This window comes from Saccoglossus kowalevskii, chromosome 14, assembly GCF_978046115.1.
Source record: "Saccoglossus kowalevskii chromosome 14, keSacKowa6.1, whole genome shotgun sequence".
Taxonomy (NCBI): domain Eukaryota; kingdom Metazoa; phylum Hemichordata; class Enteropneusta; family Harrimaniidae; genus Saccoglossus; species Saccoglossus kowalevskii.
The window spans coordinates 34928244-34942989 of NC_140654.1; the positions used below are offsets into that span (position 1 = coordinate 34928244).

Here is a 14746-nt window from a genome sequence, read left to right on the forward strand (position 1 = left end):
TGAGCTGTTATCACTGTGAACAATGTTAAATTATTCTTCAGATGACCAGTTTATTTTTTAAAAACAACAAATTTTTTTATTTAAAAAAAATCATGCCATTTTCGCATCAAAATCCAAGCCAAAATATCGTACTACAACATCAATCTCTTCCGCATTGCGTTCAATAACATTAACATATTTAAATAAGCTATGGTAATTTGAACACGTTGGCATCATCCAGCTTTTTGATTGGTTAATTAGCGATTTGACCTATTTGACCTAAGAGAACATGGCGGATATCCTACAGCATCAAACGTTTATACGAGACCGGAATCATTCGCTTACGATGAAACTAAGTTGACTTTTATTTGTATTTCATAACCATTCAACAAATTTATTTTGTGTACATTATTATAATCACTACTGATTCAGAAATGCAGCATGCCGAGATTTTTGTGTTCGTTTTTATTTGAAACTTCGTTTATTTAGAATATATTTTCGTTACCAATAAAATAAAAATCTCTCAGTCAATCAGAAACCCGGATTCATGCCTTCGAGGAAGGTCCCGTTTGAACGCTCACATCGTTTTTTTTTTCGTTTGGGGGAAAACTAAAACTGGTCGCAATTTTCGAATAAGAATGAGTCGGCAATTTTTAGTGGAGTCGAAAATTTGGAGGTAAATAAAACACCGAAACCCGGCAAATAAATAGGCGTTCGAATTTTTAGAGGGGTCGAAATTTTGGAGTTTTCACGGTACTAATTATTCCATTTCAATGAAACTTGGTACAAAGATGCTCTAGGACAATGTACAAACCTAATTAGTTTGGGGTTAAAATCTGTTCATATTAATTCCCTAATAAGCATAATAATTCATAATTTTTTGGTTCTAATCACATTTCAATTAAACTTGGAGACATAGATTTTCTGTTACATTGCGCAGACCTCATTAGTTTTACACTCAAATCTGGTCATATTAATTTTCTGATTTGCATAATTAGTTTTCAGCTAAGTAATTTCGAATTATATTTAATGTGTCTCCAATACTCTCAGCACATGGGAGTTCTTTCTAAGCTTTCTTTGATTTTCTGATTGATTTGAAAATGTTCAACTCGTGGACAATTCGTTTTAAAAACGCTGTTCCAGAGTCATATCTCTAGACTGATTATGTTCAAACTTTATATACATGTATCTTGTTGCATATGTATTTGTTTGACCATTAGATTCAAGATTGCCTAGTGGCTGCCATTATAATGCTAAAAATTCATCAAACTCAAACATTTCTGCCAACCTGGACCCAGATCTTATTGAGAGGCAGCTATTGTCCATCTTGGTACATACATTGAACATATATGTAACAGATAATGTTTTTTTTTTCAGATCAGATTCAAAATGACCAAATGATAATGCTGTTCTAGATCCATGTCTCTGTCATACATTGACTGATCACATTCAAGTGGAAATACTTGGCATATTAAGTTATAGAAAATTACTGAACATTCCATAGACTTTTTTGTGTTTGAATTTTCACCATATTGAGGTGACACCATTCCACTCATGGATTTTTGAAAAATTTGAAATCATAATGTGATATAAACTATTTTCCATTTAGATTGGTTTGCATTGCACATCATACCATTGAGTTATTTCCAGTACAGCCAGGTGTATGGACCCCTCTTTGTAATCTTTGCCACGGCGTACTTCATAGGTTTGTTCTGTTTAGTGTGCACTAAAACAAGAATGGAAAAAATACCAAATTATACATTACATGATTTATTATAACAATGACATAGTCAATACATAGTGAAATATTTTGATAGCTTGTAAAATCCAAACTTTGTTTTTTGGCACAATTTACTCCAAATTCCACACATTGTTGCTAACAAAACAACTTTAAAACTCATTGTAGTTGTAATCTGTAAACATACGTCTCTATAGACATTGCCAGGTTCACTAGACCTACCCCTACCCCTAATACTAGCTTTGTAAGGTCATTTACTATAATAATAATTTCAATGGCATTTGTTGACTTTTACAATAGCTGTGTCAAGTTTACCTGTTCACAATACAATCTTATAAATCTTGCTTTCACTTTGAGTAAGTAGACATATTGCCTTAGGCTTGCTGTAGCCTTTGCTGAGCATTTTCTTTGGGGGATCAAAGTAACTTTTTTAGTGGCTGAAATCTAGAACTGTATTTTGGGTGTTTTGTGTCAGTATTTGTGATTGTCAATGTAGAGTAATTGTTTGTGGACTCAATGACTATTGTTCGCTGACTGAAAACATGATGACATTGATGCCAATTTTTTCTGGCGAACAATGTGAATGACTCTTATGCCAATATCAATTTGATTCTGGGGTAGTTATTAATCCCTGTTCGAACGCTGTCCAAAAATTATGACTTATGGATTCATCTCTGTGTTTGCGTGCGTGAATCCAGACCTGTATCTTAGACATGCCTGGACTGATCACAATACATCATACATAATTTTATTCATATGCACATCAATTTGTTTATGTATCTTATTCAAGATGGCCGAATGGCGGCCATTTATGTGATGAAAAATTATCGAAATCAAGTATTTCTGGCATTCCGGAACCGAACCTCTGCTGTTTACAGATAGACTTTGTTCAAACTTATGTATGTAACAATGGACATTATGGTACCTTGATGTATTGGTTTAATGATCTGATTCAAAATGGCAGACTGGTGGCCATTTTGTTTTAATTGATGCTGTTCCAGAGCAATATCTCAAAAACATTTTGTTTTTCATATCGGATTCAATATGGGCCACTGGCGGGCATTTTGTTTCAACAAATGCATTTCCGAAGCTACATCACTGACATGTCCTGACTGATCATGTTCAAACTTTACATATCTACCATGTCGCACATGTGGATATTCATTTGGTTATCCGATGGCCAAAATGTTAAGAATTCATCATAATCAAACATTTCTGCAATTCCGAGTCCAGATCTTGGTTATGTGAATTTTATTCAAAGCTTGGTAAATGCATTGAACTTCATGGGAGCTTAATGCGTATCAGTTTCTTTGTTAGATCAACTGACAACATTTTGTTTCAGTGAATACAGTTTTGGAACCTTATATATCAGTCATTCTCTGATTGTTCATGTTCAAACTTTATATATTTCTTGAGAAGCCACAAGGATTACGTAATGCAATTACTTATTAAATTTTGCATTAAAACAGAGTGTTGTAATATAACAGTTTGAAGTCAAATTTGCACCTCATTAATACCATGCTTCTAACATGGCTATGCGCCCTCCACCAATCAGATCGCCGGATTCACGATTTATATTCTCTGTATAAATTGAGAGAAGTTGGTTAGAACATGGCTTTGTCAGCTGATCTTGATTGACTGTACTGTACTGCACAAAACAAAAATAAAATTGAATAAATTGTTGCAAATTGTTGTCATGTTAGAAGCCAGTCATAAAATGACACGCCCTTTATACAGGGTTTTGAAGTCACGAGCGTGGAGCGAGAGTCATTTTATAACCTATACAGTACAGTTCTCGCGAAAGCTTTGGCTTTTGTGGCATCATTGTCGCCTACGCATGGCTTCATTGTCGCCTGAACATCGCATCATTGTGGCATCAGCTGAACGTCATTGAAAATTGAAGCTGCGTTCGCCTCGCTTATTTTGTGGCATAATCGTTGCCTCAGCTTCGCAGTCTCATGGCATCAACATGGCATCAGCTTCAAAGTATTGTGACATGAGTATGACCTCATTATTTTCACACGGAAAGGCAGTAGAGAAAAACACATGTACAGAAGTTCGATATGTAATCAATTTGAAATTCAAGGCAGTAAGGGGAATAAAATATGACCAAGAGTAAAATGACATTTTAAAAAGGTATCTTGTTTAATTATTGGTATTGGGTACCAAAAACTTTGTGGAGTACATTGCAATCTGCAAGGTGACGAGTGTCATATTGACTGCAAGGAAAATCATGATAAATTTAAATCACACGATGCAATCGTAGTTCGAATGCAACACAATTTGCTATACGAAATGAAACTGTTCTTGTTATAAAATTAAAATTTTCTGGTAAGAGAACAGATTCAGATTCCTCATTTCGGTGGTATTTTTCTGTGTTTCATTTAGATTTAGACAAGTCCAATCCCATGCCCGGACTACTAATACATGCAAAACACTTGTACGCCGCCTGGTGCGTCGGCGTTGTCGCCTGCCATCTTGATATTCTGTACTTCTTTGTTTGATGAAGCGATGCTGATGCCACATTGTCGCCATAATGTGGCAACAATGAAGCGAATCGATAATCGCCTAACTTTTTAATGTCGTGACATTGATGCGATGCTGAAGCCATAACAATGCCATAATGATGCGATGCTGAAGCGAAGGTGAAGGTAAAGGTAAAGCTGAAGTGAAGCCAAAGCTTTCGCGAGAACTGTACTGTACTTAGAAAACATGTCCCTGCTCTCTAAGGTTTATGTACCATGTAATGTGCTTTGGTAAACTATAATAGTAGCATATTAAGGTTGTAAGGGTTAATTGGAAGAATTACAGGTTGGTGGTCTTCAATTGATGTAAACAAACATGTATATAATTGTGTTGTCATGAAGACCACATCAACCCCTATTCATCTATATGCATGTTTCAGCTTAAACAGGACAATGCACGGTCTGATCACATTCAAACTTGACACATACATCACATATCTTAGGAGATATATTCAAAATTATTCACATCATGATCTCAGTCAATATGGCTAAATCCAAATGGCGACCATTTTTGTGTAAAAAATTTATCAAAATCAAGCATTTCTGCCATTCTAGTTAACAGCTATTTTGTTTTATTGAATGTGGTTAAGAGCCATATGATAATTAGAGCTATATCGCTGACATGCTTTGACCAATTATGCTCAAAGTTTTATTTATAAATCACACATGTCAAACATATCTGCAATTATTAGTCCCTGTTCGGACGAAGTCCGAAAACGGGGACTTATAATTCGGTCTCCGTCCGTGCGTCATATCTCAGAATCCCTTGGACCGGTTTCGTTCATTCTTTGCATGTGACTAGTACTTTATGTCGGACATATGCACATGCAGCGGTTTAGCGATTCTATTCAAAATGGCCGACTGGCAGCCTTCTTGTTTTTTGAAAATGTTTTATTTTGGACATGACTTGGTTGTTTTCATTCAAACTTGGTACATAGATTATACATGTTAGGATACATGTCCATGACGATTTATTTCACAATTGGATCAAAGATGGACGACTGGCAGCCATCTTGTTTTTTGAAAATGTTGTATTTTGGACATGCTTTGTCAGTTTTCACTCAAATTTAGTACATAGATCATACATGTTAGGATATATGTCCCGACCGTCCGTGAGTTCCTGAGTCTATTCGTCCGTCCGTCTGTCTGTCCGTCCGTCCGTCCGTCCGTCCGTCCGTCCGTCCGTCTGTCTGTCTGTCCAGAGTCATATTTCAGAATCCTGTGGACCAATTCTGTTCATTCTTTGCATGTGCCTAGTACCTTATGTAGGACATATGCACATGTAGTGGTTTAGCGATTCGATTTAAAATGGACGACTGGCAGCCATCTTGTTTTTTGAAAATGTTGTATTTTGGACATGCTTTGTCAGTTGTCATTCAAACTTAGTATATAGATTATTCATGTTAGGATACATGTCCATGATGATTTATTTTACAATTGGATCAAAGATGGCAGACTGGCAGCCATCTTGTTTTTTTGAAAATGTCGTATTTTGCACATGCTTTATCAGTTTTCACTCAAATTTAGTACATAGATCATACATGTTAGGATATATGTCCCTGACCGTCCGTGAGTTCCTGAGTCTATCCGTCCGTCTGTCCGTCTGTTCGTGCGTCAGTCTGTCCAGAGTCATATTTCAGAATCCTGTGGGCCGATTCCGTTCATTCTTTGCATGTGCCTAGTACCTTATGTAGGACATATGCACATGCAGTGGTTTAGCGATTCGATTTAAAATGGCCGACTGGCAGCCATCTTGTTTTTTGAAAATGTCATATTTTGCACATGCTTTATCAGTTTTCACTCAAATTTAGTACATAGATCATACATGTTAGGATATATGTCCCCGACCGTCCGTGAGTTCCTGAGTCTATCCGTCCATCTGTCCGTCTGTCCGTGCGTCAGTCTGTCCAGAGTCATATTTCAGAATCCTGTGGGCCGATTCCGTTCATTCTTTGCATGTGCCTAGTACCTTATGTAGGACATATGCAAATGCAGTGGTTTAGCGATTCGATTTAAAATGGCCGACTGGCAGCCATCTTGTTTTTTGAAAATGTTGTATTTTGGACATGCTTTATCAGTTTTCTGTCAAACTTGATACATAGATTATACATGTTAGGATACATGTCCATGACGATTTATTACACAATTGGATCAAAGATGGTCGACTGGCAGGCATCTTGTTTTGTTTTTTATGCCGTATCTTGGACCTGCTCTGTCAGTTTTCATTCAAATTTGGCACATACATGTACTTTATACATGTTAGGATGCATATCCATAACAATTTGTCTCAAAATCTGGTCAAGGATGGCCGATTGGCAGCCATCTGACTTTTTGCCTTACTACTATATTTCCACAATTTATGTACCATTTTCATTCGTATTTGGCAAATACATCATACATATCAGTGTGTTTCATAATTAGATCAAAGATGGCCGAATAACGGCTGTTTTTATTTTTGGCCTTATTACTACTACACATAACACGTGTTTTAATGTAAATAAACAATCTGTTGTATACGTCACTTGGAACTCAAGTTTCAAGGACACGCTCGAGACAACCCCTCCGCTTTAATATGACGAGCACAAAGAGAAATTAATTTAAAGGGGACTGTGTCATTTTCAATGACTTGTTTATTTGATGATCAGATTTATGATGGCCATTTTAAAGATGAAAATTCAGGAAAATGAAGCATTTCTGCCATTTCATTAAATCTTTGTACATATATTGTACTTTATGGAACCTGGATGCATGTTATTTTTGTTTTTCATATTGGTATCAAAATTGCCGTGTCAATGTTGTTTTAAGGAATGATGTTCTAGAGCCGTATCTCTTTATATATACAATATGTCACATATATACATATATGTACCGGGGTATTTGTTTTACAGTCCAATTTGAGATTGACAAAAAATCAAAGCTATTATTAGTCCGAAAACAGGGACTATTAATTTGGGTTTGTTCCGTCCGTCTGTTCGTCCGTACGTACGTTCGGATGTCCGGAGCTATATCTCGGACACCCATTGACAGATTTCATTCACACTTTTTACATGAAGACAATACATAATGTCTTGCATATGTGCGTCAAGTTACTTTATGATCGGAGCCAAATTTACCGACTGGCGGCAATTTTGGATGTAAAATTTGCTATTTCTGATACCTAAACGTGTTTGCAGCGGTTTCTCGGAGATGACTGGGCCGATTTAGATCAAAGTTGGTATGATGATCATACATATTTGGTTGTTGGTGCACGTCATTTTTTAGTCCCAGACGCAGTCCGAAAATGGGGACTTGTGTTTTGACCTCTGTGTGTCCGTGCGTGCGTGCATGTGTCCGTGCGTGTGTGCGTCCGGACCTGTATCTTAGAAATGCCTGGACCAATCACAATCAAACTTCACACATATATCATACATGATATCATACATATGCACGTCAATTTGTTTCATGGTCTGATTCAAGATGGCCAAATAGCGGCCATTTTTGTTCTAAAAATCATCAAAATCAAGCATTTCCCGGCTGTTTACAGATGGATTTTGTTCAAACTTGTATATACGTTGGACATTATAGGACCTTGATGCACATCATTTTGTTTTACAATCTGATTCAAGATGGCTGAATGGTGGCCATTTTTGTGCTAAAAAATCATAAAAATCAAGCATTTCACAGCTGTTTACAGATGGATTTTGATTCAATATGACTGCCCAATGTCCAATTCTCGTGTAAAAGCACTAAATCATAATTTTTTTACAAATCCATCTCCTATTAATGGTTTCAATCTAATCTTAATTGAAGATCTCTTCAGAATATTATCTGGAATCAGTTCGCCCAATACGAGAGAGTACTGTGTGCCACATGTTAACAGTTACGGTTGCCTAGTCTTTTGATTACATGGAAGTCTAGATGCATGGATGGCTTATTTACAAAAACAAACAGTGGTAAACATGGATGTAAAAAGTCTGGTGATAACTTTTACATATATAGTATGACAGAGGTTGAACATTTCATGTGGACAGGTTTAAATTAATGTCTCGCACAAGATAAATTAAGACATACTTTGAAATAAAAAATGGTTTTCAAATGAATTTTTTTTTGACATGGACATTATCCCGGTAGTAAGTTAGGACTCCCTTTGTGTTAAGCCAGTGTAAATACCTGATATTTGAAGTTCACGTGTCCCTTGAGACAGGTAATTTCTACAAATATCGTTCCATCTGAAATGTGCTTATTGGGACAGGTGGACAGACTTGAATTTTGGCACCTGTGTATGAGTGACTATTATTATGACCATAGTTTTGAATAGATTTCATTCTGAGAGCACTTTCTTTATTTGACCATTGCATAGCCATGTTTCTTGGTATGTTTTATGTTACCAACTGCTGCCATTTATGGCCCCTGAAACCACAGAAAATCAACATTTGAACATGTGTCATGTTTTGTCTGTAAGGCATGCCTGGGCCAATTATGTCTGTCATTATATTCATTCCCCTATGAAGTTTGCATTCACATTACATTTTTAATAGTCCTTATTTGGAGACTTGTGTTTTGACCTCCGTGCTTCCGTCCGTCCGTGTGTCCATGTATGCTTGTGTCCATGTATGCTTGTGTCCATGTATGCTTGTATCTTAGAAATGCCTGGACCAATCACAATCAAACTTAACACATACATCATACATGATATTATACATATACACATCAATTTGTTTCACGATCTGATTTAAGATGGCCGAATGGCAGCCATTTTTTTTCTAAAAATCATCAAAATCAAGCATTTCTCTGCTGTTTACAGATGGATTTTGTTCAAACTTGGTATTTACGTTGGACTTTATAGGACCATGATGAATGTGGTTCTAGTGACTGATATTGTTCAAATTTTAAATATTCATTATACATCATGTCATAGATATACAGATATATTGGTTTGAGGATCCTATTAAAAATGGCTGAATGGTGGCCATTTTTGCGCCAAAAAATCATCAAATATCAAGCATTTCTGGCATTTATGAATGGATTTTGTTCAAACTTGGTACATACATTAGACATTACGGGTTCCTGATGCACGTTATTTTATTTTTTAGATCAGATTCAGAATGACTGACTAGTGGCCATTTTGTTTTAATGAATGGGCTTCTAGGGCCATATCTCTGACATGCTTTGACTGACTATGTTCACATTTTGTATATTCATTATACATGTATTCAAAATGACTGATTTTGTTTTAATTAATGCTGTTCCAGAGCAATATCTCTCAATACTCGTTTGACGATCAGATACAAATGTCAATCATTTAAATGTTAAACAATCATCATAATCATATTCCTGACATGTTTATATATTCCAGCTATATTACTATAAACAAAACTATATATCTTAAATCTGATAACTAATGGGGACTGTGCCATGCATGGCTTGTTTTAACTATACTCATCCAACGTAGTGCTCATGCTCAACTAAACATCAGTATCTTAAGAACTAATGGGTGGATTGGGAAGCAATTTGGTGAACAGATTCTCAGATGGGTTAAAACTTAGTACATAGATACTTTTTGTGTTGTTGAATATCTTAATACTACTCAATAGTTGTTGATATCCTAACCATAGTTTACTGTCATACTGTTTTTTTAGACTTGAGTAAACACATTGAGTAGACATGCATGTCTAAATTCATTACATCTGTGAATACATATTTACAAATTGTATTTACATTTTATGGAAAGACTTTCCAATGTGCCCCCATCTAAGTTAATCCTTACTCTAACCTGACCTTATCTTATATTTCCCCCTCGAATTAATTGCATATGCCCCTCTTGAGAACACCTACTATAGTGAACTAGAGGGCATATACAACATAATTGGGGGCTGGTGGGGTAGGTATAGGGTTAGGGTAAGGGTAAGGAGTCTTTCCCATTTTATGGTTTTGATACTATTCAACCTTTACTCCAGGTAGATATAATTTTTTAGCTCTTGTGAAACGGAGCTTATGTGGTACTGGTGTCTGTGACTCTGTGACTCTGTGACTCTGTTACTCTGTGACTCTGTGACTAAAATTTGTTCCACTGATAACTCAAGATCTACAATTTCAATTCAAATGAAATTTGGCACACAGCTAATATATGATGAGTAGATGCGCTGCTTAGATTTTGGTGCAATTCCATGCATATTAATTAGTCAATTAGTAGTAGTCCAGAGTTTTAAATCCGGTTTGGTCCCCGAAGATGAGGGTGGCCGGATTCACCTTAAACTCGTGGCAATCGCTCTTACCCTCTCCCTCCACTTTGCACGATTTAAAGCATCCCGCATCCTCATCCCAACCTTCCCACTCTCCTCCTCCACTTGCATCTTCCACGTCTTCTTTGGCCTTCCCCTTTTCCTCTAAATCACCTCCTCTAAATCAAGGGCCCTTCTTAATACATGCCCATCCTCCCTCCTCAGCACATGCCCATACCAACGTACCCCATTTGCCTTCGCCAACCGATCTACCGCTGCCTTCAAACCCAACATCTGCATCAAGTCTTCAGTTAACTTTCTGTCCATCAACTTCACCCCACACATCACTCTCACCATCGCTCTCTCTGTCCTCCTTAAAATACCCAGTTCATTTTCACTCAAACACCATGTCTCGCTCCCATACAGCAATGCTGATCTCACACAACTCTTATAAACTATTCCTTTCATCTCCAAGGGAAATCTCTTCCCATATAGTAGCTCTCCACATTCCCTAAACTTCACCCAAGCAAACCTTGCTCTAGCTGTCACAGCTGCCTCACACCCACCACCCACACTTACCTCATCTCCCAGGTATGTAAACTCCTTCACTGACTCAACCTCATCACACAACTTTTCTTCCTGTTCCACCACCCTTCCAACTCCATTCTTACATCTTCCAAACGCAAAATCCCTAGTCAATTATTGCATTAATTAGTTCCCATTCAGACGCAGTATCTGTATCTTAAAAATGCCTGGACCAATCAAACTTCACACATACATCATACATGATATTTTACATATGCACGTCAATTTGTTTCACGATCTGATTCAAGATGGCCAAATGGCGGCCATTTTTGTGGTAAAAATCATCATAATCAAGCATTTCTCGGCTGTTTACAGATGGATTTTATTAAAACTTCGTAAATACATTAGACATTATAGGACCTTGATGCAAATAATTTTGTTTTTCAGATAAGATTCAAAATGGCTGACTGGTGGCCATTTTGTTTTAATGAATGTGGTTATCGTGCCATATCTCTGACTTGCTTTGACTGATTATGTTCAAATTTTAAATATTCATTATACATCATGTCGTAGATAGACAGATATATTGGTTTGATGATCCTATTCAAAATGGCCAAATGGTGGCCATTTTTGTGCTAAAAAATCATCAAATATCAAGCATTTCTGGCATTTATGGATGGATTTCGTTCAAACTTGGTACATACATTAGACATTACGGGTTCCTGATGCACGTCATTTTTCAGATTGGATTCAAAATGGCTGACTGGCGGCCATTTTGTTTTAATGATTTGGCTTCTAGAGCCATATCTCTGAAATGCTTTGACTGATTATATTCAAATTTTATATATTCGTTATACATCACGTTTTATATATACATGTATTCAAAATGGCTAATTTTGAATGCTGTTCCAGAGCAGTATCTCTCAATATGGACAAGTACTTGTTTGACGATCAGATACCAATGTCCGTTTGTCCGGAGTCCTGTCTCAGAATCCTTTGGACCGATTCCGTTCATTCTTTGCATGTGCCTAGTACTTTATGTGGGACATATGCACATGCAGTGGTTCAGCGATTCGATTCAAAATGGCCGACTGGCAGCCATCTTGTTTTTTGAAAATGTTGTATTTTGGACATGCTTTGTCAGTTGTCATTCAAACTTGATACATAGATTATACATGTTAGGATGCATGTACATGACAATTTGTTTCAAAATCTGGTCAAGGATGGCCGATTGACAGCCGTCTGACTTTTTGGCCTTACTACTGCATTTCCACAATTTATGTACCATTTTCATTCGTATTTGGCACATACATCATACATATCAGTGTGTTTCATAATCAGATCAAAGATGGCTGAATAACGGCTGTTTTTATTTTGGCCATATTACTATGACACAAAACACGTGTTTTGATGTAAATAAACAATCTGTTGTATACGCCACTTGGAACTCAAGTTTCAAGGACACGCTCGCGACAACCCCTCCGCTTTAATATGACGAGCACAAAGAGAACTTAACGACTTGTTAATTTATAACTTAAGAGTCTTTAAAGTTTCTTAACAAATATTTCACTTGGGTAAGTAGCCTAATTTGCATATTGCAACAACGTATTCTGTCGCCAAAAAAAAACTGGTAATATTTCATTGGAAGGTCTGCAAATTTTAGTATATAATGATTTATTATATCATGATTGATGTTATTTGAGCAGATACAGTGATAAAAACATCAAATGTATGTGAGTATGGGGAGTACGCATGCGCAGTACGCATGCGCAGTTACAAGAGTGATGCGGCCATTTTTTCAGTTTGACAAAAAGGCTTTCCGATTTTCATGAACGCAAGTTCAATTTCACTTTGTGCGTCATATTCAATCAATAGACAAAATCGAAGACAGATGCCGTACAACTTTCTGCCAATCTTGATTCGTAAGTGTTCTGGTTTACATGTACAGTGTTCTCCTCGGGCCTGCGTCGCTCAGACAATAGCCGCATAATTTTCGTTTCGCCTGCGATTCTGCAGTGTTCTCATCAGGTCTTTTAAGGGTATCGGGTCTGATACTGTTCTTTCTTTCCACGATACTGTTTCCCTCAAGCTGGGCCGTTTCCAGGCCATTGTTTTGCAATGATGAATCAGAACAGAATAATTCGTGTGAACTGATCAATCCTAACTTATTATCTGGATACTCGTATTCACCTGCGGATACTTCGGCCTACTTTCAAGCATGAATATAGAAGGAAATCAACGATTTTTTCCCAGTATCGTTCCAGACTTTGCAAGAAATTTATATAATAATCACAGTGATCACTACTATTGATTGGGTTTCACTACTATTGTTTGCGCATGGTTTCCATCTTACTCAAATAAAACGAAGCAGTTGATTCCTATTTTACTTAGTGTTTATTCTTGGTTGATATTTTTAAACAAAAATGCACTCATTAAACAAATAGTAAATATGCGAGTTTTTTGTTTTTGTTTCAATCGTTGGCATATGTATCGGCTGGATCACTTACTTTCAAGGGCTCAAAGTCTGGACGAACATTAAACTACGATTAAACTAGTCTGTTGTTACTTTACATGTTCACGTAGGTTTAATTTAGCAGATTTTACTTGTCAGCGAAAATAGCGAAATTTGCCCATTGCGTCAGGAAGATCTATCCCAATTTGCTGCACTGAGGTTACTTGCGGTTTTTACTACTCCATCGCTAATGACACTAATTACCAATAACTAAAAAAAATAAGTGAAATTAAGTTGCATTGGGAAAAAAACGCATAAGAAAATCAAAGCAAAAATTATTCAACCGCAGATGAGACAAACCCCGACCTCTAGAAATACCTCATTCATAGAGTGCCTCATTAGTGCCCTTTGTTTACAAGTATAGTGTCCTTGCATGTTTTTCAAAATGCCCATATCAAAATCATGTGTTTCCATATACAGTATGTCATAGATTCTCAGACATCTTGATCAATTTTATTGATGGATTGACCTACATGCAATTACATTCACTTATTAGGCAAAGCCTATACCTTTATAATGCATGCTCTGATCACACGGGAGCTATTTACAGTTTAATTTTGATTCTTTCTTTTTTTTTCGGTAGGAAATATTTCTTGGCATGTTGCAACCAATGTCGAATCACATTCAAGCAATTCAGCAGTACCGTGAAAAGAACAGAGCCAGTAAAATGTTTAACCATCTTTCTGCTGTCAGTGAAGGGATACCGGCTCTTGGATGGGTTGCCACGGTATGTTGTAAAAAAACAGTTATGTCATTTTCTGAGTAACCTAATCGATATATGACTGCATACAATCTAGGTTAAACCAGTGTAGTCAATATTGTATGGTGTACAATCTACATAAATCCTAGTCTGTATTGTATGTTAATCCAATTGCACACACATTGGCTGATTGGTAAATGAATGCAATACAGTATGTCATGTGACAGTTTAATTCTAACCAATGATAACATTGATTTCGTCATGGCCATCATCAGACTATTGAGTATTGACGCCTCTGTAACCATGTCACATGACAGGCAGATCTCTCCAACATTTGAAGTGAGTGTTTGATTCTTCTTATCTCCTTAGGCACCTAAACCAGCTCCATATGTAAAAGAAATGTCTGATGCTGCACAGTTCTACACTAATAGGGTATTGAAAGATTATAAAGAGACGTGAGTGTGCATGTGTCAACCTTTCATTCCATCCCAGTGTTCATTCATTTTTGGTGTGCATGCGCCAACCTTTCATTCTACCCCAGTGTTCATTCATTTTGGTGTGCATGCA

General features: G+C 36.7%; 1 protein-coding gene across 2 annotated transcripts in view; it reads left to right on the forward strand.

The window, feature by feature from the left end:
- Nucleotides 1-14746, forward strand: part of LOC100368188 (adenylyl cyclase-associated protein 1-like) — a 96897-nt gene that overhangs the window by 45594 nt on the left and 36557 nt on the right. For both annotated transcript variants that reach the window (XM_085508176.1, XM_085508177.1), the window contains exons 5-6: nucleotides 14063-14206; nucleotides 14549-14634. In XM_085508176.1, the coding sequence (XP_085364302.1) occupies nucleotides 14063-14206; nucleotides 14549-14634 (230 nt within the window). The remainder of the gene's footprint in view (nucleotides 1-14062; nucleotides 14207-14548; nucleotides 14635-14746) is intronic.